This window comes from Pituophis catenifer, unplaced genomic scaffold (genome assembly GCF_029215685.1).
Source record: "Pituophis catenifer annectens isolate HBS135680 unplaced genomic scaffold, rPitCat1.0.hap2 SCAF_17, whole genome shotgun sequence".
Lineage (NCBI taxonomy): Eukaryota > Metazoa > Chordata > Lepidosauria > Squamata > Colubridae > Pituophis > Pituophis catenifer.
This window is the reverse complement of record NW_027256897.1, coordinates 10,338,740-10,364,626: the sequence shown is the minus strand read 5'-3', so window position 1 is coordinate 10,364,626 and position 25,887 is coordinate 10,338,740. Positions and strand designations below refer to the sequence as shown.

General features: G+C 48.0%; 1 protein-coding gene across 1 annotated transcript in view; it reads left to right on the top strand.

Annotated features, from left to right (window-relative positions):
* The window catches only part of ADGRD2 (adhesion G protein-coupled receptor D2), a 60,473-nt gene that overhangs the window by 10,079 nt on the left and 24,507 nt on the right, over nt 1-25,887 (top strand). Inside the window, 15 exon segments of the mRNA XM_070955907.1 lie at nt 1,108-1,203; nt 2,107-2,192; nt 4,836-5,117; nt 6,776-6,887; nt 10,034-10,168; nt 11,521-11,635; nt 14,280-14,385; nt 16,567-16,622; nt 18,118-18,244; nt 18,488-18,591; nt 19,651-19,753; nt 19,901-20,054; nt 21,404-21,537; nt 23,639-23,754; nt 25,553-25,673. Of these exon segments, the coding sequence (XP_070812008.1) occupies nt 1,108-1,203; nt 2,107-2,192; nt 4,836-5,117; nt 6,776-6,887; nt 10,034-10,168; nt 11,521-11,635; nt 14,280-14,385; nt 16,567-16,622; nt 18,118-18,244; nt 18,488-18,591; nt 19,651-19,753; nt 19,901-20,054; nt 21,404-21,537; nt 23,639-23,754; nt 25,553-25,673 (1,847 nt within the window).

Genomic DNA, 25,887 nt, shown 5'->3' with positions numbered 1-25,887 from the left:
CAACTTCAACCAGGTATCGGGGTAGTTGTTGCGCCACCACACTCTCAACAACCTTCGCAACAAAGCGAAGATTGGAGACTGGACGATAATTTGATAATATAGCCGGGTCCAGGGAAGGCTTCTTGAGGAGGGGCTTCACAACCGCCTCTTTCAAGGTGGCGGGAAAGACACCCTCACTCAGGGAAGCATTTATAATCCCCTGGAGCCAGCCTCGTGTAACCTCCCGGGAGGCCAGTACCAACCAGGAGGGACACGGGTCCAATAAACATGTGGCAGCGTTAAGCCTGCCCAGAATCCTGTCCATGTCCTCAGGAACCATAGAGTCAAACTCTTCCCAGATAACGCTCTCAAGACCTGCCCCCGTCTCCTCCCCTGGATCTACCCAATCGGAGTCCAGGCCTTCCCGAATCTGAGTGACTTTATCATGCAGGAATTGTACAAAATCCTCAGCTCAACCCTTTAAGGGATCTTCGGGTACCCCCACCTGAAGTAGGGAGCGGGTCACCCTAAACAGTGCAGCTGGGCGTTTCTCTGCAGATGCAATAAGAGCGGAGAAGTAGCTAGACTTCACCGCTCTTATCGCCACTAGGTAGGTCTTAATATAAGATCTCACCTGTGTTCGGTCAGATTCAGATCGGCTTGTCCTCCAATCGCTCTCCAGGCGTCTTTTCCGACGCTTCATCTCTCTCAGATCCTCGGAAAACCAAGGAGCTAGACGAGATCGGCATTTTATAGTGTGGTGACCAAAACTGGATGCAGGATTCTAGGTGTGGCCTTACTAAGGCTTTAGAGAGTGGTATTAGTACCTCCCTTGATTTTGATTGTATCCCTCTGTCCATGCAATTTAGGATCACATTGGCTTTTTTGGCTGCTGCCACACACTGCTGGCTCCTATTTAATTGGTTGTCCACTAAGACTCCCAGATCCCTCTCAGAGTTACTGTCACAGCAGCACAGCCAATAGGATGGAATGGGCGTGGCCCACCAGGAAAAAGCGCTTGAGATAAGCCAAGAAGCTCATCAAGTGTGTTATTGTTGCTTGGATCGCGATACGATCCTTTGATGGGTTTTCGGTTGATCTTATCAGGTGTTTCTTATGCCTCCACAGTCCCCATAGAAGAATGTCGTGTTTTCACGGTTAGCCATGGAAGCCAACACAGTCCCTGCTCCGCGATGCTACCTTTTGTCTGTCGCTACAGAAAAGGTAGGTCAGTTTGATGGGGGGGGGCTCCACCTTCTCAGGAATACCGTCCGTGGGGTTGGGTTGTTTGGTTAAGTTTAAGAAGATCTTAAGCTTAACCAAATTCATGGCTAAGAGAACACGGTGGCCCAGTGGTTAAGACGCTGAACTTCTTGATCGAATGGTCAGCAGTTCAGCGGTTCGAATCCCGAGCGCCACGTAACGGGATGAGCTCCCGTGACTTGTCCCAGCTTCTGCCAACATAGCAGTTCGAAAGCACGTAAAAAAAAATGCAAGTAGAAAAATAGGGACCACTTTTGGTGGGAAGGGAACAGCACCTTTGGCGTTGAGTCATGCTGACCACATGACCACGGAGATGTCTTCGGGCAGCGCTGGCTCTTCGGCTTTGAAACGGAGATGAGCACCGCTCCCTAGAGTCGGGAACGACCAGCACGTTTGTGCAAGGGGAACCTTTACCTTTAAGAAGATCTGAGTTCAAAACCACCAGAAGTAGTTAGTTCTCTGTTTACAACCATCATGGAGTCTAGCCATCACATTGTCGTAAATCATTACATTGTAAAGATGTGACCAATCTGATTTTATGACCTTTTCTGCGGCGGTCAATAAGCACCTGCCATGGTTGTTAAGAGAACCAGTGCTGTAAGACAAGGATTACCTCTATTGAGACCCAGGATGAGTTTGGACCAATCGTCCCTTCCTAGAAATATAGCCTAACCAGTGGTGGGTTGCTACCGGTTCGCACCGGTTCGCCCGAACCAGTAGCGGCGGGATTGGGAATCTGCCCCTGACCTTAATGTATATAAAATGAAGACCTGGAAGGGAAAATGAGAAATCAAAGCAAGAATGAAAATAGCTGGGCACCAAGGAAAGGTCCATGTTCCTCTTTGGGCTTTTCACCCCGTCCAGATCTTTACTTCCAGCTGAAGAAAACCCAGTCAGAACCTGTCCCGCCGTTCATCGCTCGTGTGAACGCCCAGGCGAATACGACAGTGGTAAGTCTAAGAGATCAACTCCGGGGCTGTTGTGGCCTGCCAGATTCGGACAGTGAGGAGGTTGGAGAGGAACGTGGGCCAGTCCTGGAATCTGGGGAAGGCTCATATGAGGGCTCTGCGTTGGAGGCAGAGAGAGAGCCAGGGCCATCTGATAGTAATGTGTTGCCTCCGGAGCTTCCGGAATCTGACATCAGTGAGGCAGAAGAACAGTGTGAGCCTGTTCCCAGAGTGAGCATGTGCAGAGCTGCCAGAAGGCAAGGACAATTAAGGAAAAAAAGGGCGACTCAGGAGTAAGGCTTGGAGATGATTGTCCCCCTCCCATAAGACATAAAAGAGGAGCAAACGGAGGTGAGCCTTTGCAGGAAGCAATTAGTTCATATAGTCAATTCAAGCTCTGAGAAGCTCTGTTTGATTCTGTGCTTCGTTTGGCCTTGCAAAACTAATTGACAATTAGATTTCTGGCAGCGTTTCAAGGGAGATAAAGGTGGGTGCTTATCAACATTATCCTGGAAGACTGTGTCCACTTGAGCAGACATCTGTCGGAATCTTCACAGGCTGTTTGTGAATCGTTACAGGCTGTGAATGACCATAATTCAGAGCCATCTCAATAAAAGAGGTTCTTTGGGGACTAAGATTGTGATTTATGCTTTCTCAGGAAGCCTAGGTCTAAGCGAGAGGCGACCTCACTTAGATTCCTGGGGATTGATCCCGAGGTCTATCTGAAGCATGTCCTCTCCAACCAGATCACCCATTTCCCTAGTCCTGAAGCCAGGAAGCATCTGGGTTCCTCAAGTGATCCTTCTTGTAGGATCTGTAGAATTCCTTGGCCTCCCAACCTACCTTCTGAGGAAGGTGTAGACTGAGACAGTGAACTCAAATCAAGAATACAGACAGCCTTGCTAGGTCAGCAGAAGAGGGACAGAGGTCATACCGTTGGCGCAAGAGGGAGGACGCAGTAACCTTCTCTTGGGTGCTTTGCATGTTCTCCTCTCAGGCCAAAAATTTATGTTCAAGAAGACCATTCTGAGGTCCTCCTTCAGGTGGATTATACCCATTCCTCGTGTCGCTGTCAGGCTGCAGGATTTGGGGTTGGCTAGTCTAAAGAAAAGAAGAATTAGGGGTGACACGATAGCAGGATTCCAGTAGTTGAGGGGCTGCCCCAAAGAAGAGGGGGTCAAATTATTCTCCAAAGCACCAGAAGGCAGGACAAGAGACAATGGTTGGAAACTGATCAAAGCAACCTGGAATTAAGGAGAAACTTCCTAACAGGGAGGACCAGAGTTGGGTTTCAGCAGATTCTGACCAGTTCTGGAGAACCGGTAGCGGAAATTTTGAGTAGTTCAGAGAACCGGTAGTAAAAATTCTGACTGGCCCCGACCCCATCTATTCTCTGCCTTCCAAGTCCCAGCTGATCAGGAGGAAATGGGGATTTTGCAGTAACCTTCCCCTGGATTGGGGAGGGAATGGATATTTTACAGTATCCTTCCCCTGGATTGGGGAGGGAATGGAGATTTTGCAGTATCCATCTCCTGAAGTGGGGTGGGAACGGAGATTTTACAGTATCTTTGCCCTGCCATGCCCACTAAGCCACACCCACAGAACCGGTAGTAAAAAAATTTGAAACTCACCACTGGGGAGGACAATTAACCAGTGAAACAGCTTGCCACCAGAAATCGTAGGCGCTCCATCACTGGATATTTTTAAGAAGAGTCTAGACTCTAGAGTCTTGACAGTCACTATCTAAAATAGTATACCGTGTTTCCCCGAAAATAAGACCGGGTCTTATATTAATTTTTGCTGCAAAAGATGCATTAGGGCTTATTTTCTGGTTAGGTCTTATTTTGGGGAAAATATGGTACTAAATGCATCCATCTGACCGACAATCTTAACTGGGGCTTTTTTGGGGGGTAGGGCTTATATTACGAGCATCCTGAAAAATCACGCTAGGGCTTATTTTCTGGTTAGGTCTTATTTTGGGGGAAATACGGTACTAAAGGCATCCATCTGGCTGAAAATCTTAACTGGGGCTTATTTCGGGGGCAGGGCTTATATTACGAGCATCCTGAAAAATCATGCTAGGATTTATTTTCTGATTGGGTCTTATTTTAGGGGGAAATACGGTACTAAATGCATCCATCTGGCTGACAATCTTAACTGGGGCTTATTTGGGGGGCAGGGCTTATATTACGAGCATCCTGAAAAATCATGCTAGGGCTTATTTTTGGGTTGGGTCTTATTTTGGGGAAAATACGGTACTAAAGGCATCCATCTGGCTGAAAATCTTAACTGGGGCTTATTTTTGGGGTAGGGCTTATATTACGAGCATCCTGAAAAATCATGCTAGGATTTATTTTCTGATTGGGTCTTATTTTAGGGGGAAATACGGTACTAAATGCATCCATCTGGCTGACAATCTTAACTGGGGCTTATTTGGGGGGCAGGGCTTATATTACAAGCATCCTGAAAAATCATGCCAGGGCTTATTTTCCGGTTGGGTCTTATTTTCGGGGAAACAGGGTAGGTTCTCTGGCTTAAGCAAGAGGCTGGACTAGAAGACCTCCAAAATCCCTTCCAGCTCGTTCATTCTATTCTAAAGCTTGCCCAACGTCCTTCTCTAACTCCAGCCCCGTTCTTCTTCTGCAGATTCCTGAGAACGTCTTCCAGGCAGATGTCCAAGGTGTGACTGTTTCAGCCGCCGCGAATAGATTGGGGGTCGTGGAGAGGATCCTGTCCGAAGCCCAACCTCCACCTCTGGACGCCTCTTCTCTCCTGGGTGTCTTCCAGCTTTTGAAAGAGGTGTCAGATGTAGAGGTGGAAGAACCGGGACAACTGGCAGCCCTGGAAGAGCTGGGCCAACATTATGTGCAGGTTACAGGGAGGCTCCTGGAGGAGGAGAAGACAGACGATTGGTCTGAGATCAAGCCGGTAAAAGTAACAGTGTTGAGGGAGGGTCTTTGAGAGGCATCTAGTCTACTAGAATAGAATTGAATAGGATGGGATGGGATGGGATGGGATGGGATGGGATGGGATGGGATGGGACGGAACACAACACAACACAACACAACACAGAACAGGTTACAGAATAAAGTAGATTACAAGAATAGAATAGAATAAGATTTGAATGGAGTGGAGTGGAATGGAATGGAATGGAATGGAATGGAATGGAATGGAATGGAATGGAATGGAATGGAATAGAAGAATAGAATAGAATGGAATGGAATGGAATGGAATGGAATGGAATGGAATGGAATAGAATAGAATAGAATAGAATAGAATAGAATAGAATAGAATAGAATAGAATAGAATAGAATAGAATAGAATAGAATAAGATTTGAATGGAATGGAATGGAATGGAATGGAATGGAATGGAATGGAATGGAATGGAATGGAATAGAAGAATAGAATAGAATAGAATGGAATGGAATGGAATGGAATAGAATAGAATAGAATAGAATAGAATAGAATAGAATAGAATAGAATAGAATAGAATAGAATAGAATAGAATAGAATAGAATAGAATAGAATAGAATAAGATTTGGAATGGAGTGGAGTGGAGTGGAATGAAATGGAATGGAATAGAATGGAATGGAATGGAATGGAATAGAAGAATAGAATTTGTCTTTGGTGCATAAGCTCTCACTGTACATAAAACATAGAAGCGATAAATCATGATCCTAGTCATCATAAAAATACATTCATCGTGAATCATAAGATACAACACTTAGTGATAGTCACAGGATACTAAATCAGCAATCAAAACCATACTCGGAAAGTAAATAAAACGATATAAATCGTAAAGATACAAGCCACAGGGTTATAGCCATAAGTAGGAAAGGAGATAGGTGATAAGAAGGATGAAAAGAAGAATAGTAATCCAGTCTTAGTAAAGAGTTTGATAGTTTTGTGGGAATTAGTTGTTTAGCAGAGTGATGGCATTCGGGGAAAAACTGTCCTTGTGTCTAGTTGTGTCTGGTGTGTAGTGTCCTATAGCAGTGATGGCTAACCTTTTTGCCGTCGTGTGCCAAAAGCAGAGGGGAGTGGGGGGCCGCGCGTATGCTTGCCCACACCCATAATTCAATGCACCCCACTCCGCCGCGCATGTGTGTGCAGCTCCCCACGCTTTCAGCACATGATGGCATGGTGGGCCCAGTAGGCCTGTTTTTCGCCTTTCCCCACGCTCCAGAGCCTTTCTAGGAGCCTGGGGAGGGCGAAAACAGCCTTCCCCACCCCACACCTCTGTTTCCCGACTTCTGGTGGGCCCAGAAGGCCCCAAAATTAGTTGGCTGGCACGTGCATGCGCGCCAGAGATGAGCTAGGGCAACGCTCGTGTGCCCACCGATCTGGCTCCGCATGCCACCTGTGGCACGTGTGCCATAGGTTCGCCATCACGGCCCTATAGTGTTGTTTTGAGAGTAGAAGTTGAAACAATTTCTGCCCAGGATGTAAGGGGTCTGTAGATATTTCCACAGCCCTAGATCTGACAGCTGTCTGCCCAACCACCGATCAGGATTATCCTTTGCTTGGAGTTTTGATCTAGTTGGCAACTGAGATACGGAAGCTCAGGTGGTTCCTGTCTTCTCCAGATCATTGGGGGACCTATGACGGTGGTAGAGAACGTGGACAAGATGGCTTCCAGCCTCCATCAGCTCCTGAGCTCCGACCGAGCGAAAGTCACCTTTCACAGTAAGAACATGGGTAAGCGAGACCAAACTCTCTGCCATCTTGGTATGGGCCATGTCCTTGATCTGTTTGGAAATGTTTGGGGGTCAAGGAGCTTTTCCTGGGGGTTATTCGAGGACCTTTGTCCCTCAAAGGGAATTGTGGGAGTTGAATTGTGGGACAAGAGGTCGAGAAATTCTGATCTAGCATCTTCTTCTTCTTCTTGTGCCATATCCGTCATCGGACGTTGGCAATCATGTTGGCCATCCTGATGTTCTGTCCCCCTTCCCCACACAGGCAAACGTAATACCAAGCACGCCTGCCAATATGTTATTAGGTAAACAGATTAGAATTCCTGGCAGGCCAAGGTTTTGGCAGCAAACTGCCGAATGCCTGCCAAGACCGTTTTCACTCCCATAAAGCAGAAAAGGACTTATCTTCAGTCCGTTTCAGGAGCAACAAATTATCCACGAGACAAGAGTTTAGTCAATGTTCAGTCCAAAATATATCCAAGCCGAATTTCAGAGATCACGATGTGACTTTCAGGGTTTAACTTTGCCCGTCACAAAGTCTGAAGAGCAATCCCACCCACTTTTATTCCTGGTGGGGCGTGGCTCTGTGACTCAGCTCAATCTCTGGCCCTCCCACGCCTCTTCCGTTGCTGCGCACGCTTCTCCCTCCGATGCTGCCTGGGATCAAACCAGGATTCATCATCATCATCGCTCCCTATCAATGGGTGCTCCGATATGCCTTCCTCCTGGCACATCCCCGGCTGTTCCTCCTGGCCTTCGGATGGAACCTGAGGCATTGCCAGAAAGGAGGGTCCTGGAGAGGGAGGCCTTGTCAGTTCCTCCCCATCACCTTCTGAGTCCTCTTCCTCTGTTAGGACAGGCTCAGGAGTCGGGGTCACAACACCTGTTTTTGTCAACAGCCGCATGAAAAAGTGCTGCTGAGTTTTGTCCATACCGATTCCTTAGATTTTGAAGCCATGATGAAGGATGTCATATTTTTCTGGGTGTCGCATCGCATGTCCAAAATATTCTAACTTTTGCTTTTTTGCTGTCCCCAGCCTAGTTTTTGCTGTCCCCAGCCTCCAGAGCCTCTCTAGGAGCCTGGGGAGGGCAAAAACGGCCTTCCTCACCCCCTGGAGGTCCTCTGGAGGCCGAAAACGGCCTGTTTGACAACAGTGTCCGGAAGTGGGACCGGAAGTTGTCAAATGGGCTGTTTTTGGCCTCCAGAGGACCTCCAGGGAGGGTTGGGGAAAGCCGTTTTTGCCCTCCCCAGGCTCCTAGAGAGGCTCTGGAGCCAGGTGAGAAAGAAAAACGGGCCTTCCTCCTCCCCAGGCCCTCTGGAAGCAGGAAACAGCCTGTTTCCCTACTTCTGGTGGGCCCAGAAGACCCAAAAGTCAGCTGGCTGGCACACGCATGCACGCCGGATCTGAGCTTGCGTGCCCACTGATATGGCTACGCATGCCACCTATGTGCCATAGGTTCGCCATCACGGGTCTAGAGAATCAGTTGTCTGAGATGGTATAGGTTCTCCTGCTTGAGCAGGGGGCTGGACTAGAAGACCTCCAAGGTCCCTTCCAGCTCTATTCTATTCTATTCTATTCTATTCTATTCTATTCTATTCTATTCTATTCTATTCTATTCTAGTCCAGTCCAGTCCAGTCCTTATTCTATTCTATTCTATTCTATTCTATTCTATTCTATTCTATTCTATTCTATTCTATTCTATTCTATTCTATTCTATTCTATCCCCTGTTCTGTTCTATTCTATTCTATTTCTCATCCTTGGTCCCACACCTCTGGAAGATGCTTTTGATGCTCTTTTGGTCAGTGGCCACAAGAGGGCGCTTCTTTTCACGCCTCTCAGGAACCCTATGGTTATGTGTTGGCTCAAAAGTTCATTTTTCATGGCTCCCTTATAAAAAATATTTCAAAATTAAGTTAACTCAGGTAGGCGCCGTTTCTCTGCAAGCTGCCAGGTGCCCCTTATCTTTCTCAGCACAGAGAGGAAGCTTTGCAAGACCCTTGAGAGGCCTGGTGTAGAAATATTATCGGGTCCCTTCCATGCACGACCAAAGTGTCAAGTCCAGGGGTGAAATCCATCAGGTTCTGACAGGTTCTGCAGAACCTGTAGCGGAAATTTTGAGTAGTTCAGAGAACCGGCAAATACCATCTCTGGCTGGCCCCAGAGTGGGGAGGGAATGGGGATTTTGCAGTATCCTTCCCCCGGGAGTGGGGAGGGAATGGGGATTTTGCAGTATCCTTCCCTCTGGAGTGGGGAGGGAATGGGGATTTTGCAGTATCCTTCCCCCAGGAGTGGGGAGGGAATGGGGATTTTGGAGTATCCTTCCCCCAGGAGTGGGGAGGGAATGGGGATTTTAGAGTATCCTTTCCCCGGGAGTGGGGAGGGAATGGGGATTTTGCAGTATCCTTCCCCCAGGAGTGGGGAGGGAATGGGGATTTTGGAGTATCCTTCCCCCAGGAGTGGGGAGGGAATGGGGATTTTAGAGTATCCTTTCCCCGGGAGTGGGGAGGGAATGGGGATTTTGCAGTATCCTTCCCCCTGGAGTGGGGTGGGATTGGAGATTTTGCAGTATCCTTCCCCCAGGAGTGGGGAGGGAATGGGGATTTTGCAGTATCCTTTCACCAGGAGTGGGGAGGGAATGGAGATTTTGCAGTATCCTTCTCCCTGGAGTGGGGAGGGAATGGGGATTTTGCAGTATCCTTCCCCCGGGAGTGGGGAGGGAATGTGGATTTTGCAGTATCCTTCCCCCGGGAGTGGGGAGGGAATGGAGATTTTGCAGTCTCCTTCCCCCTGGAGTGGGGAGGGAATGGAGATTTTGCAGTATCCTTCCCCCAGGAGTGGGGAAGGAATGGGGATTTTGCAGTATCTTTCCCCCAGGAGTGGGGAAGGAATGGGGATTTTGCAGTATCCTTCCCCCGGTAGTGGGGAGGGAATGGGGATTTTGCAGTATCCTTCCCCCAGGAGTGGGGAGGGAATGGGGATTTTGCAGTATCCTTCCCCTGCCACGCCCACCAAGCCACGCCCACCAAGCAACTCCACACCCACCAAGCCACGCCCAGCAAGCCACACCACGCCCAGCAAGCCACGCCCACAGAACCGGTAGTAAAAAAAATTGGATTTCACCACTGGTCAAGTCTGTCTGCTTCCAGGGATTGAGGTCCGACGGGCAGAGCTGGGCCCAGAGAGAGCTGGCGGTGGGGCCTCCCTGACCCCAACCCACCGCTGGGACCTGCTGGACGCAATAGAGATCCCGGCAGAGGAAGTGGAGCGCCTGAGAGTGAGAGGTAAGGCCACGGACGAGGGCAGGGAGGTTCTCCAAAACGTCCTCCCTCCCTTCCCTTGGAATCTTTGTGCCAGAAAACCTACCAAGGTTTGGGCTGTTTTTAAGGGTTTCTCTTAAAAGGAGAAACTTAGAATGGAAGAACTGCAAAAAAAAAAAACCCGTAACAGGTACCAATATAAGGAGAATATTTGTAGTTCAGGGTTGAAATGAGAGATCCTTGGCGGTCTCTGAGCTTCGTGGTTTTCTTGGAGGCGTTTCATGACCCAACTAGGTTACTTCATCAGTGCTAGAAGGAAATGGACTTTATGGAGGAGGAGGAAGAGGAGGAGGAGGAGGAGGGGGAGGAAGAGGAGGAAGAGGAGGAGGAGGAGGAGGAAGAGGAGGAGGAGGAAGAAGAGGAGGAGGAGGAGGAAGAGGAGGAGGAGGAGGAGGAGGGGGAGGAAGAGGAGGAGGAGGAGGAGGAGGAAGAGGAAGAGGAGGAGGAGGAAGAGGAGGAAGAGGAGGAGGAGGAAGGAGTAGGAGGAAGAGGAGGAGGAAGAAGAGGAGGAGGAGGAGGAGGAAGAGGAGGAGGAGGAAGAGGAGGAGGAGGAGGAGGAGGGGGAGGAAGAGGAGGAGGAGGAGGGGGAGGAAGAGGAGGAGGAGGAGGAGGAAGAGGAGGAGGAGGAGGAGGAAGAGGAGGAGGAGGAGGAGGAGGAGGGGGAGGAAGAGGAGGAGGGGGAGGAAGAGGAGGAGGAGGAGGAGGAGGAGGAGGAGGAAGAGGAGGAGGAGGAGGAGGAGGAGGAAGAGGAGGAGGAGGAGGAAGAGGAGGAGGAGGAGGAGGAGGAAGAGGAGGAGGAAGAGGAGGAGGAGGAGGAGGAGGAAGAGGAGGAGGAAGAGGAGGAGGAGGAAGAGGAGGAGGAGGAGGAAGAGGAGGAGGAGGACTGTGGGGTCCTTGGCGCTCTCAGAGCTTAGTGGTTTTCTTGCAGATGTTTCATGACCTAACTAGGTTACATCATCAGTGCTAGAAGGGAATGGGGGTTTGCTCTACATTTATATACAGTTCCTTTTAGCACTGATGATGTTACCTAGTCAGGTAATGAGACATCTCCAAGAAAACCACTGAGAGCACCAAGGACCCCACAGTCCCCCCTCCTCCTCCATAAAGTCCACTCCCTTCCAACATTGATGAAGTAACCTAGTTGGGTCACGAAACGCCTGCAAGCTCAGAGAGCCCCAGGGACCCTCAAAATGAACAGAGGAGGCAAGAAGGAAAGGACCAGGTGGACTTCCTTTGTCTCCTGCTTGGACAACCCATCTTCTCACCTTGAGCTTCCGCGCCACCTGCTCTTGATGCCTTCTTCTACCTTTCTCCAGGCCTGCGTCAAATCACCCTCACCCATACTTGGTACAGCTACGGGGCCCTCCAGCACCTTCTCGCCAGCAGCAGTCCTGTCGTCGAAGACTCCGCGGTGTCCGACGGAGGACGGAGGTGAGTCCCCCCCCCCACACACACACAACACGGACTCCTTGGTTTGGGAAAGGATCCGAGTAGCTCCATTCAGACAATCGTTTTTTTTCCCCTGGCATCCATTGTGCATGGATACAGCATCGAGCGTGGATGGTTTTCCCATCAATCCATCAAAATAGAGCTGGAAGGGACTTTGGCGGTTCTCCCCGTACTCGAACAGGAGTCCCTATATCACTCTGGACAAATGGCTTTTCTGAAAAGCCTCCAGTGATGAAACACAACTTCAGGTGGCAAGCTGTTCCACTGGTTAATTGTCCTCACTGTTAGGAAATTTCTCCTTAGTTCTAAGTTGCTTCTCTCCTGGATGAGTTTCCATCCATTGCTTCTTGTCCTGCCTTCAGGTGCTTTGGAGAATAATTTGACCCCCTTCTCTTTTGGGGCAGCCCCTCAAATATTGGAAGATCGCTATCCTGTCTCCTCTGGTCCTCCTTTTCTCTAGACTGGCCAAACCCAAATCCTGCAGCTTTTCTTCACATGTTTTTATCTCCAGGTCTTTAATCCTCTTAGTTGCTCTTCTCTGCGCTTGTTCCAAAGTCTCAGCAGCAATCAAAGCATCCCGAACCCATGCAAGGTGGAGCGGGATGGGGTGGGGGGTTGAGTGAGTCCCTCTCCCACTTTCCTGCTTGTGGGGTTATCTGCAAGGCTCTCTCTCAGCAGCCAATCTTTGCATGAGATCCATACTGCCCTATGCCCTTGGGGTGGGCTTGTCTTTCTTGCTGCTGGGCACAAGAGGGAGCTGTTGGCTGTTTTATTGCTCTCTCTCTCTCTGTTTCTCTTTCTCTCTGTTTTTCTCTTTCTCTCTGTTTCTCTCTCTGTTGCTCTCTCTCTCTATTTCTCTCTCTATTTCTCTGTCTCTCTCTGTTTCTCTGTTATTCTCTCTGCTTCTCTCTCTCTGTTTCTCTCTTTCTCTCTCTTTCTCTCTGTTGCACTCTTTCTCTCTCTGCGTTTCTTTCTCTTTCTCTCTCCCTTTCTCTCTCTCTCTGTTTCTCTCTCTCTGTTTTTCTCTGTTTCTCTCTCTGTTGATCTCTCTCTGTTTCTCTGTTTCTCTCTCTCTCTCTTTCTCTAATTCTCTCTGCGTGTTTCTCTCTTTCTCTGTGTTTCTCTCTGTGTTTCTCTTTCTCTTTTTCTCTCTTTCTCTTCTTTCTCTTTCTCTGTTTCTCTCTCTCTATTTCTCTGTCTCTGTTTCTCTCTCTCTTTCTCTCTGTGTGTTTCTCTCTTTCTCTGTGTTTCTCTCTTTCTCTCTCTGTTTCTCTCTATTTCTCTGTCTCTGTTTCTCTCCCTCTCTCTCTTTCTCTCCTTCTCTCTGTGTGTTTCTCTCTTTCTCTGGGTTTCTCTCTCTCTCTCTCTTTCTCTCTCTCTCTCTTCTTTCTCTCTTTCTCTGTTTCTCTCTCTCTATTTCTCTGTCTCTGTTTCTCTCTCTCTCTCTTTCTTTCACTCTGTTTCTCTTTTTCTCTGTTTCTCTCTCTCTTTCTCTCTTTCTCTCTTTCACTGTTCTCTTTTTCTCTCTCTTTCTCTCTCTCTCTTCTTTCTCTCTCTCTTCTTTCTCTCTCTCTCTCTTTCTCTCTCTCTGTTTCTCTCTCTCTATTTCTCTATTTCTCTGTGTGTTTCTCTGTGTTTCTCTCTCTCTCTTTCTCTCTCTCTCTTCTTTCTCTCTCTCTTCTTTCTCTCTCTCTCTCTTTCTCTCTCTCTGTTTCTCTATTTCTCTGTGTGTTTCTTTCTCTGTGTTTCTCTCTCTCTCTCTCTTTCTCTCTCTCTCTTCTTTCTCTCTTTCTCTCTCTGTTTCTCTCTCTATTTCTCTGTCTCTGTTTCTCTCTCTCTCTCTCTCTATTTCTCTCTGTGTGTTTCTCTCTTTCTCTGAGTTTCTCTCTCTCTCTCTTTCTCTCTCCCCCGCCTCCCAAAAGAAAACAATTGCTGGGGAAAAGAGAAGGGCAAGGGAGCACAGGTTTTTGTGAATGACTCCAACTTTCATTGGAAGATTGGATTCCGCCTCAAGGTGAATCGAACGGACTTCCCCAATCTGATTTACCTGTTCACTTTGCTTAGTTTTACTGTTTAGTCTCCTTTAATTGTCTTAATTGCACAATCATCTTAATTGCAGAGAAGAGCAACTAAGATGATTAAGGGCCTGGAGACAAAAGCATATGAAAAAACGGTTGCAGGATTTGGATTTGGCCAGTCTAGAGAAAAGAAGGACTGGGGGGGAAATGATAGCAATATTCCAGTATTTGAGGGGCTGCCCCAAAGAAGAGGAGGGGGTCAAATTATTCTCCAAAGCACCGGAAGGCAGGACAAGAAACAACAGATGGAAAACTAATTAAAGAGAGAAGCAATCTGGAATTAAGGAGAAACTTCCTAACAGGGAGGACAATTAACCAGTGGAACAGCTTGCCACCAGAAGTCGTGGGTGCTCCTTCACTGGAGGCTTTTAAGAATCTCCAGGGAGCTTTGTTGCAACTCCTGGCCATGGGGTGGAAGGAGAAACGTTGGGCCCCTTCCCCAATTTTCCCCGAATGTTCCTGATCTCCCTTGTTCCTCTGCTTGTGGGGCACAGAAGCCGGCTTGGGCCATGTCACCAAGCCTGCCATGCTCACCTCTTCTTCCTTAGGCATCTGAGCACGCAGGTGGCCTCTTCCATCGTCTCCTCCAGCTTGGTCAGCAACTACGAGGAGATCAGCACGTCTGTGCGGTACCGTCTTCGGCACAGGGTTCAGGTGAGGCGTGAGGGAAAGGAAGGAAGCTGGGGAAAGCAGGAGAAAGGAAGGGGGAAGGGGGTTCCCGAAGGACCTCAGGACGGTCCATTTTATTCCCTCAAGGCAAGGGTGAAATCCAGCAGGTTCTGACAGGTTCTGGCGAACCGGTAGCAAAAATTTTGAGCAGTTCGGAGAACCGGCAAATATCATCTCTGGCTGGCCCCAGGAGTGGGGACGGAATGGAGATTTTGCATTATCCTTCCCCCAGGAGTAGGGAGGGAATGGGGATTTTGCATTATCCTTCTCCTGGAGTGAGGTGGGAATGAAGATTTTGCAGTATCCTTCCGCTGGAGTAGGGAGGGAATGGAGATTTTGCAGTATCCTTCTTCCTGGAGTGGGGAGGGAATGGAGATTTTGCAGTATCCTTCTCCCTGGAGTGGGGAGGGAATGGGGATTTTGCCGTATCCTTCCCCTGGAGTGGGGAGGGAATGGAGATTTTGCAGTATCCTTTCCCCTGGAGTGGGGAGGGAATGGAGATTTTACAGTATCCTTCTCCCTGGAGTGGGGAGGGAATGGAGATTTTGCAGTATCCTTCCCCTGAATGGGGAGGGAATGGAGATTTTGCAGTATCCTTCCCCCAGGAGTGCAGAGGGAATGGAGATTTTGAAGTATCCTTCCCGTGCCACGCCCACCAAGCCACACCACGCCCACCAAGCCACACCCACAGAACCGGTAGTAAAAAAATTTGGATTTCACCACTGCCTCAAGGTCTGTGTTTCCTTGAGGGACCAGTTGGGACAAATGTCCACCAGTAGAAGGACATCGTCTGCTGATCTTCAGACACCAAATGGGCAGATCCGTCCTCTTTTCTTTCCCTCTTTCCTTTCACCCCTTTCCTTGTTTTCCCCCATCATTACATTCACACCCATACAGGGAGTCCCCGACTTATATTTATGGCGACTCATATTTATGGCGGGCGCCACGTCCCACTTTTTGCGACCGTCCGGCAAGCCAAGCCACTTCACAACCTGTCTTTCCAAACGGCAGCGACTCTCTTAGCAACCGTCGTAAAACGGGGCAAAACTCCCTGAACAAATGTCTCGCTTCACGACAGAAATTTGTAGGGCTCCCTTGTGGTCATAAGTCGAGGCATAACCACCTGTGCTTTTCCTCCAAAAACTCAAGACTATTTCCCCATCACAAACTCCATCCTGACTAGGTGGCTCAGTGGCTAAGACGCTGAGCTCGTCAATCGGAAAAGTCGGCAGTTCAGCAGTTCGAATCCCTAGTACCGATCTCCTGCGTGAGGAGAGGGTTGGACTAGATGACCTCCAAGGTCCCTTCCAGCTCTGTTACCTTTACTATCTTTGGCCACCCAACCATTCTTTTGAAGATCAAAATTCACCAGAGGTCTAAGTTGACCATTTTCATTCTCGAAACCCAACATTCCTTGGGGTTTTTTCCTCCCAAAGTTGGCTTTTTTTTCATGAGATAAATGAACATTCTGGGTTTTTTTCTTTTGAAGATGTTTCACTTCTCGTTCCAAGAAGCTTCTTCAGCTCTGACTTGGATGTCCAATCAGAGCTGAAGAAGCTTCTTGGGTGAGAAGCGAAACGCCTTCCAAGAAAAACCGAGGAAGTCTCTTGAAAAAAAGCGCCTGTGGGACAACCAGGACCTTGGATGGCCGAGGATCTCCATAAACCAGAGGTCTTCAAACTTGGCAGCTTTAAGACGTGTGGACTTCAACTCCCAGAATTCATGGTGGCTGGAGAATTCTGGGAGTTGAAGTCCACAAGTCTTAAAAGCTGCCAAGTTTGAAGACCTCTGCCATAGTCACTTGACCTTCTGAAGATCACCAAGCACCGGGCAAGGCGCCTTGAATTCTTTAAATGAAACACAAAGGTCCTGTTTTGAGGGTCACCCCAACTTCAAGAAAAGAACGCAGTGGGTCTTAATTTGTGGTTGAAGGAGCCTTTCATAAATTAAATAAGATTTTTCCTCCACATAACACAAACATCGAGGGAGATGGAGGGAAACCTCCGTCTGGTGCCACCCAATCAACTTATCAAGATGAACCCGAGAGTTGCAAGGAGAACTTCCAAGAAACCCACAACCGAGCATTTTGGGGGAGGGGGTGTCAGAAAAACCTTGCATCTCCATGATGCCCTTTCCAGAAAGACATTATCTCTTCTTTCTCTGTAGGCTTTGCCAGACCAGCTCGTGGAACCGATTTGTGCTTTTTGGAACTTCAGCAGAAGGTAGCCTGGGCTTCCGAGAAGTCTCCCAGTTGCATTTTATGGAAAAGGCAAGGAAGGAAAGGAAAGGAAAGGAAAGGAAAGGAAAGGAAAGGAAAGGAAAGGAAAGGAAAGGAAAGGAAAGGAAAGGAAAGGAAAGGAAAGGAAGGAAGGAAGGAAGGAAGGAAGGAAGGAAGGAAGGAAGGAAGGAAGAATTCAGTGACGTTGGGTAGACCTTGTTGGTTTCAGCTCTTGAAAGTTGCAACTGTCTAATGAGGACGCGGTGGCTCAGTGGCTAAGACGCCGAGTTTGTCAGTCGAAAGGTCGGCAGTTCAGCGGTTCGAATCCCTAGTGCCGCGTAACGGGGTGAGCTCCCATGACTTGTCCCAGCTTCTGCCAACCTAGCAGTTCGAAAGCCCGTAAAAAAAAATGCAAGTAGAAAAACAGGGACCACCTTTGGTTCTGTGAGCCTTTGGCGTTGAGTCATGCCGGCCACATGGCCACGGAGACGTCTTCGGACAGCGCTGGCTCTTCAGCTTTGAAACAGAGATGAGCACCGCCCCCTAGAGTCGGGAACGACTAGCACAAATGTGTGAGGGGAACCTTTACCTTTACCTAATGAGGACAGATGGAGGGACTCAATGGACAGATACTTGTCCCAAAGTCCATTGCTGACGCCCACATGGCTTCCTGGTCCAACGTTTCTCCTTAAAGCAGGCTGAACCCCGTGTTTTATCAGCGCCCACCACAAGAGGCTTCACCCTTTTTGTAGAAGGCCTTCTTGAGTTTACCCAACATATGAACCAGAGGTGGGATTGAAAAATTTTAGCAACCAGTTCTCTGCCCGGTTGCTGGGTGGGTGTGGCCATGGGGGCGTGGCCTACTTGGCCTCCTGAACCATGGTGGGAGGCTTTTATCGAGCCTCCGGGAGGGCAAAAACAGCCTCCCCTGGGCTCCGGAGGCCGGAAACGGGCCCGTTTTCAGACTTTTGGTACTTCCGGGAGGCCCATTTTTCACCCTCCCAGAGGGCGCTACACTTACCTTGCATCCAAAACGGGCCACATGGAGACTCCTGGGAGGGGTGGGGCGGGGTGGCGTGGGTGGAGTGGCGTGGGTGGGGCCAGCCAGTCCTTGCAACTACCGGTTCGGCGAACCAGATGTAAAATTAGCAATCGGTTCTCCCGAACCGGTGCGAACCGGCTGAATCCCATCCCTGCTATGAACCAACAAACAAGAGCAACCAACAAAATCCAACCAACTCATCTGTGAATGTTGTGGTCTGCTAATCACACTGCCCCGTTAGTGCACCATACATGACTTAATTTATCTGTCGGTGAACCTAGTGGTTGGGTTGCGTTTGAAGTAGGTGAACCAGGGAAAGGTGGGTTTTTTTAGGAAAGGGGAATGAGAGTTGGGTTAAGGTCTCTGGTGGTTGTTCTCAGCTCCTTTCCATGGGCACCTTTCCCTGGCGTGGGAGCCTTTGGTGTCCAGGGTTTGAGAAGGTTTTCTTGATCTTCAGTCCTGAAGGTGTTGGAGGCTGGTCGACCAGAGGTTGCTCGGTGTCTTCTTCTCAGGAGGATCTAACCACCTGTGCCTGTAACCACACCACCAACTTCGCAGTTCTGCTGCAGGTCTATGAAGTTCAGGTTAGAAGGGGGTTGGGACTTGGGAGGGTTTCTTCTCCCCCTATGGAGGAAGACACTTCTTGGGAGGCTTTGGTGGAACCATGGGGAGAAGCCATGGGACGTGGATTCTTATTTGGTTGGAGCAGAATCCTCCTCGGTTACTTTTCCAGATCTCAAGAGCTGAACTAGCCCCTTGCAAGGAAGCTGTTGAGGTGCACCTCACCCCGTTCCTTACCTTTATCAGGTTGTCTCTCTTTCTTGCAGAGGAGCCTAGAGGAGGAGTCCACGCTGAAGACCCTGACGTTTGTGGGCTGTGGCGTGTCCTTCTGTGCCTTGATAGTCACCTTGGTGCTCTTCTTAGCCGTCGGGTGAGTCTGAAATAACACAAACACAACACACGCTTATCCAATCAGCTCCTGTCCCGGGTCCCACACGGCATCTTGAAACCAACCAACCCACTGAGCTCCGTTCACACAACCTTCTAAAACGTCAAACCAAGATGAAGACTTGACGGGTCATGTGAATGCATCTGTGAGGTCCTTCCTTGGGCCAGATGAACCAGTTGTGTGAGTCCAGCTTCAGACTGGGTAAGGGATCTCAAAGAGATGCTGGACGATCCCTTCCCCTAACCCTGTCCTAACTTCTCAAGGCCCCATTTAGAATAGAAGAGAAGAGAATAGAGGAGAAGAGAAGAGAAGAGAAGAGAAGAGAAGAGAAGAGAAGAGAAGAGAAGAGAAGAGAAGAGAAGAGAAGAGAAGAGAAGAGAAGAGAAGAGAAGAGAAGATGGAATGGAATGGAATGGAATGGAATGGAATGGAATGGAATGGAATGGAATGGAATAGGAGAGGAGAGGAGAGGAGAGGAGAGGAGAGGAGAGGAGAGGAGAGGAGAGGAGAGGATAGAATGGAATGGAATGGAATGGAATGGAATAGAATAGAATAGAATAGAATAGAATAGAATAGAATAGAATAGAATAGAATAGAATAGAATAGAATAGAATAGAATAGAATAACAGAGTCGGAAGGGACCTTGGAGGTTTTCTAGTCCAACCCCCTGCTTACACAGGAAACCCTACACCACTTCAGACAAATGGTCCAATCTCTTCTTTAAAACTTCCAGTGTTGGAGCATTTACAACTTCTGGTGGCAAGTTGTTCCGTTGATTAATTCTCCTCCCTGTCAGGAAATTCCTCCTTAGTTCTAAGTTGCTTCTCTCCTGGATTAATTTCCACCCATTGCTGCTTGTCCTGCCTTCAGGTGCTTTGGAGAATAGCTTGACTCCCTCTTCTTTGGGGCAGCCCCTGAGATATTGGAAGACTGCTATCATGTCTCCCCTAGTAGCACCTTTAGTAAAGACAAAACTACAGGAGTAGAATACACTTTAGTAGAGCTTGTGCCAACAATCTTTTTCATTTCCCCTTTCAACAGGGTCCCCAAAAGCGAGCGAACCACGGTGCATAAAAACTTGATCTTCGCCTTGGCTGCTGCAGAAGCCTTGCTGATGTTCAGTGAATTGGCCAAGATCAACCAGGTGAGGAGAAGATCTGGGAAAGAGGAGGAGAACCACCTGGGAGGTGTCCTACCTGTGCTAGCTGAATGGGGGCCACAGAGAATCCCCCAAATCCTTTCCTCCTTCCCCCGAACATCTGACCACAGGACTCTCCATCTCTCCCCCCAGGGTGTTTGCTTCGCTGTCACGGCCTTTCTCCACCTCTTCTTCATGGCGGCCTTCGCTTGGATGTTGGTGGAAGGTCTTCTGCTGTGGAGCAAAGTGGTGGCCGTCAACATGAGTGAGGATCGGAGGATGCGTTTCTACTATGTGACCGGTTGGGGTCTGTATCCCGGAAGTCAAGAAGGGGAAGGTGGCTACGGGAAGACTGGGCTAGATTTCTTCTTCCTTGGATCCAGTTGATCCAACTTCTTCAGATCTAAACTGGAGTAGATCAGAGGTCTACTGTGAGCCCAACGATGTTCTCTCCACTCATTGTACCACGATGGGAAGGAATGGAGTGGATGTCCAGTAGGGAAGGAGCAGTTGAGTCCCTTGGATGGAAAATGAGGACCCAGATTGTTGGGGGCAATATGCTATTTAGTATACTGTCGATAGTTGTAAGCCGCCCAGAGTCCTCGGAGAGTGGGCGGCATAGAAATAGGATTAATAAAATAAATAAAATAAACAAAATAAACTCCTCATGGCGATTGGACATCTCTACAGCTGGGTTTGACTGACATGAACTACAAATAAGCCAACAATTTTGTAGAAACAAAATTGTGCAAACAAAACCCATTAATTATGGGCCAAATTTCATTTAATTATTTTAAATCTATTTTAACTTTTGTGTACGAATGTTTTATATTTGGCTGTTCACCGCCCTGAGTCCAGAAGGAGAAGGGCGGTATAGAAATCTGAAAAATAAAATAAATAATATATGGTTGAATGGGCCAGGGGTCAGCAACCTTAAGCACTCAAAGAGCCATTTGGACCCATTTCCCACAGAAAAGAAAACACCGGGAGCCACAAAACCTTGTGGGTGTGGCCAACTCAATGTCACTCACTTCCACCAGTCACATCAACCCCCCTCTAGCCACGCCTACCCAGCCGGTCATTAGGGCAGAGAACCAGTTGTTAAAGGTAAAAGGTTCCCCTCGCACATATGTGCTAGTCGTTCCTGACTCTAGGGGACGGTGCTCACCTCCGTTTCAAAGCCAAAGAGCCAGCGCTGTCCGAAGACGTCTCTGTGGTCATGTGGCTGGCATGACTCAACGCCAAAGGCGCACGGAACGCTCTTACCTTCCCACCAAAGGGGGTCCCTGTTTTTCTACTTGCATTTTTTACCTGCTTTCGAACTGCTAGGTTGGCAGAAGCTGGGACAAGTCACGGGAGCTCACCCCGTTTACGCGGCACTAGGGATTCGAACCGCCGAACTGCCGACCTTTCAATCGACAAGCTCAGTGTCTTAGCCACTGAGCCACTGCCTATACATGTCTTATTTGAAGCTTGGAGAAGACAATATGGGTGAGCTTTATAGGATAGACCAGAAAGGGAAAAGCATGTGTTGGTTAGAGACAATGAAACGCTCAAGGAGAGGTCAACTGTGGTTCTTCCTCAATGGCCAAGTAGAACATGGGAGATAGATGGGATGAAGACACTGACCTACCAATCTCTTCCCTCCTTTTCCAGGGCTTCCTGTGCTGATTGTTGGTGTCACCTTGGCCACTTCGTTCAACAAATACGTGGCGGACAATCATTGTTGGCTGAACGTGCAGACCGAGGTCATCTGGGCTTTTGTGGGGCCTGTCCTCTTTGTCCTAACAGTAAGGACCAAAGTCTTTGGAGGAAACTCCTCATCCAACCTCTGGTTTTGAAGGCCCACTATCATGTCCACTATCAAAGACGTTGCTTGCAACTTCAACGTCACTGTTATATTTTTTTCTCTCTCAACATGGTCATCCACCTCACCATATCACCCCTCCAGCCATTGTCCATTGCAGGTTGCCTCTCCTTAACTCCTCAAGTATATCCAACATCACCTTGGGTACCAAGTAAGAATTTTCCTCAGCCCCATCTAGCCTCAGTGGAGTTGAACTTGGAATCCCCTACACGCAAAGCTATTATGCTTGCCACTCCCTGCCCCACCAACCCTAAATTAAGCAGGGGTGGGCTTCAAACTTATCCAACATCTTCTTAAAAACTTCCAGTCTTGGAGCATTCACAACTTCTGGAGGTGACACGTTTCACTGGTTAATTGTTCTCACTGTCAGGCAATATCTCCTTAGTTCTAGTTTGAGAATAGAATAGAATAGAATAGAATAGAATAGAATAGAATAGAATAGAATAGAATAGAATAGAATAGAATAGAATAGATGAGGGGGGAGAAGAGAAGAGAAGAGGGGAAGAGAAGAGAAGAGAAGAGAAGAGAAGAGAAGAGAAGAGAAGAGAAGAGAAGAGTAGAGTAGAATAGAATAGAATAGAATAGAATAGAATAGAATAGAATAGAATAGAATAAGGAATGGAATGGAATGGAATGGAATAAGGAATGGAACGGAACGGAACGGAACGGAACGGAACGGAACGGAACAGAACAGAACAGAATAGAAAATAGAATAGAATAGAATAGAGAAGAGAAGAGAAGAGAAGAGAAGAGAAGGAGTAGAGTAGAATAGAATAGAATAGAATAGAATAGAATAGAATAGAATAGGGAATGGAATGGAATGGAATGGAATAGAATAGAATAGAATAGAATAGAATAGAATAGAATAGAATAGAATAGAATAGAATAAGGAATGGAATAGAATAGAATAGAATAGAATAGAATAGAATAGAATAGAATAGAATAGAATAGAATAGGGAATGGAATGGAATGGAATGGAATAGAATAGAATAGAATAGAATAGAATAGAATAGAATAAGGAATGGAATGGAATAGAATAGAATAGAATAGAATAGAATAGGGAATAGAATAGAATAGAATAGAATAGAATAGAATAGAATAGAATAGAATAGAATAAGGAATGGAATGGAATAGAATAGAATAGAATAGAATAGAATAGGGAATAGAATAGAATAGAATAGAATAGAATAGAATAGAATAGAATAGAATAGAATAGAATAAGGAATGGAATGGAATGGAATGGAATGGAATAGAATAGAATAGAATCTGGAAGGGGCCTTGGAGGTCTTCTAGTCCAGCCCCCCCTCAAGCAAGAGACCCTATACCATTTCGGTCCAGTCTCTTCTTAAAAACCTCCAGCGATGAAGCACCCACGATTTCTGGTGGCCAGCTGTTCCACTGGTTAATTGTCCTCTCTGTTAGGAAGTTTCTCCTTAATTCCAGGTTGCTTCTCTCCTTGATGAGTTTCCACACACTGCTATCACGTCTCCCCTAGTCCTTCTTTTCATTAAACTAGACATACCCAGTTCCTGTAACTGTTCTTCATATGTTTTAGCCTCCCGTCCCCTAATCCTCTTTGTTGCTCTTCTCTGCGCTCTTTCTAGAGTCTCCACATCTTTTTTACATTGTGGCCACCAAAACTGAATGCAATACTCCAAGTGTGGCCTTACCAAGGCATCATAAAGTGGTATTAACACTTCAGGTGATCTTGATTCTATCCCTCTGTTGATGCAGCCTAGAACTGTGTTGGCTTTTTTGGCAGCTGCTGCACACGGCTGGCTCCTATTTAAATGGTTGTCCACTAGGACTACAAGATCCCTCTCAGAGTTACTACTGCTGAGCGAGGTCCCACGTATACTATCCCTGTGCATTTTGTTTTCCTTGCCTAAATGTAGAACCTTCCTTTTTTTTTCCACCCATGAATTTCATTTTAGGTGTGATCATTCTAGTTTTATCCAGAAGGAAAATTTGGGGACCTTTCTTCACAGTCCTCGGAAGTCTTAACTGGTGTGATTGTCGTCTAGGTGAACACTTTTGTGCTGTTCCGGGTGGTGATGGTGACAGTCTCCAGCGCACGGCGTCGATCCAGGATGCTGACCCCCAACAGCAGTCTGGAGAAGCAGATTGGGGTTCAAATCTGGTGAGTCAGACCCGTGTGGGCACGTGTTCCTTCTTGTGGGTGCAAAGCTAGACAGATTAACAGAGTTGGAAGGGACCTTGGAGGTCATCTAGTCCAACCTCCCGCCCAAGCAGGAGACCCTACACCATTTCTGACAGATGGCAGTCCAGTTTCTTCTTGAAAGCCTCCAGGGATGAAGCTCCCACAACTTCTGAAGGCAACTTCTGTTCCATGGGTGGATTGTTCTCACTGTCAGGAAATTCCTCCTTATTTTATAGGTTGAATCTGTCCTTGGTCAGTTTCCATCTATTGTTCCTATTCTGGCCTTCAGGTGCTTTGGAAACTAGCTTGGCCCCCTCCTCTCTGTGGCAACCCCTCAAATGTTGGAAGACTGCTATCGTGTCTCCCCTGGTCCTTCCCTTCACTAGACCAGCCAGGCCCAGTTCCTGCAACCGTTCATCGTCTGTTTGAGCCTCCAGTCCCCTCATCATCCTGGTTGCTCTTCTCTGCACTCTTTCTAGAATCTCAACCTCTTGTTTACAGTGTGGTGACCAAAAATGGATGCAGTACTCTAGGTGTAGTCTTACTAAGGCTTTATAGAGTGATATTAGGACCTCCCTTGATCTTGAAAAAGGCTTCCTGCCTTTTGTCAGTTCTCCAAATCATGTTGACATGATTCTGTATCTCAGGGGCCTTTGGCATGGATGGACAGACAGACATTCTTGTCCCCCTTACAGTCAACAAATTTAGATTGGGGAGTTTTTGGATTCAAAAGTTTGATGGATAAACCAGGGACAGTTTGATCACATCTCCAAAACCGTTCCAAGCTTTGGAATATAACTGCTACCGGTTCTCCCGAACCTGTCAGAACCTGCTGGATTTCACCCCTGCTCCAAGATCCCTTCCAACTCTGTTATTCCATTCTATTCCATCTCTCCAACCTGTTCCTTCAAAGCCACCTCTTGATGCTGAGAGCCACCACCCCGCCTTTCCCTTCTCCTCATCTCTTGCCCCGCTCAGGGTCAACCAATCATCTCCCCGAGCTTCCTCCGATAAGGCCAACGGATGGAAATCTCTTGTTGCTTTTTAGCTGGCGCCGTGGGAAGCCACAAGACACACACTATGTTCCTTTGGTGGTGTAAATATCCTCCACGCGGTTTTGCAGTGCTGAAGGTGGAGGCCGGGGCTGGAGGGCGAGATGACATCTCTGGTGGCTTGAAGGCATCTTCATCCCGGATGGGTGGGATAACTTAGAAGAGCACAAGTCCCTGATTGAACCGGCCTGCAAATCATAATCCTTTAGAGGTTCCAAGCTAGACTTTAATTTCCGTCGGACTCCATTGTGGCGTCCTCCAAAAACTCTGATGAAGAGATCGTCATTAAAAAAGTCACCCGCAAAATGTTGGGTTCTTCTGGGGTTCACTTCCTGGGTGGGGGTGGGCTTGTCCACAGCTTCCTGGAATGATGATGGAGGGAGGGTTTTTTTTTTCTCTTTCTGTCTGGACAGAAGGAGCAAAAAAAAAAGGGGGGGAAGGTTTCATCCGGTTTGTTTGGAGGTAATTTGGAAAGACGTGATTATTTCTCCATTTGTGGTGGTGGAATCTCCTCTGTCGCACGCCTGGCCAGTCATCTCAGGCTTTGAGATAAGAAAACCCCAAAGCAGAAGATTACAACGTGAGCATCTTCCCACAAAAATGCAGAAAAGGAAGGGATGGAGAAATTGCCCCCAAATGAACTTGGCTCTCTCTTGATTCCAATTTTTGGGTGGCTTGGCTGGGGAAGAGGCCAACCGCTTTCTGTTCTTCTGCTCCGTTTCCAGGGCCACCACCAAACCCATCTTGGTGCTGCTACCCGTCCTGGGCCTGACCTGGGTGTGCGGCATCCTTGTTCACCTCAGCGTGACCTGGGCTTACATCTTCATCATGCTAAACTCCCTCCAGGTGAGTCCGGGTGGACCAAAGCTTCTCCTCGGGAAACATCTGAAGAAGGTTCTTCAGCCCCCATGTCCACCAGGAGTTGTGAGGAAGCAGAACTTTTGCATTCATGGGACACAGGCAAAGAGTGAACCCCAAAAGTTCATTTATTGATCTCGGCTGTGAACTGGGTGCCCCCAAAACACACACCTTTTTCTAGGCAATTAACCTCGTTTTCTTA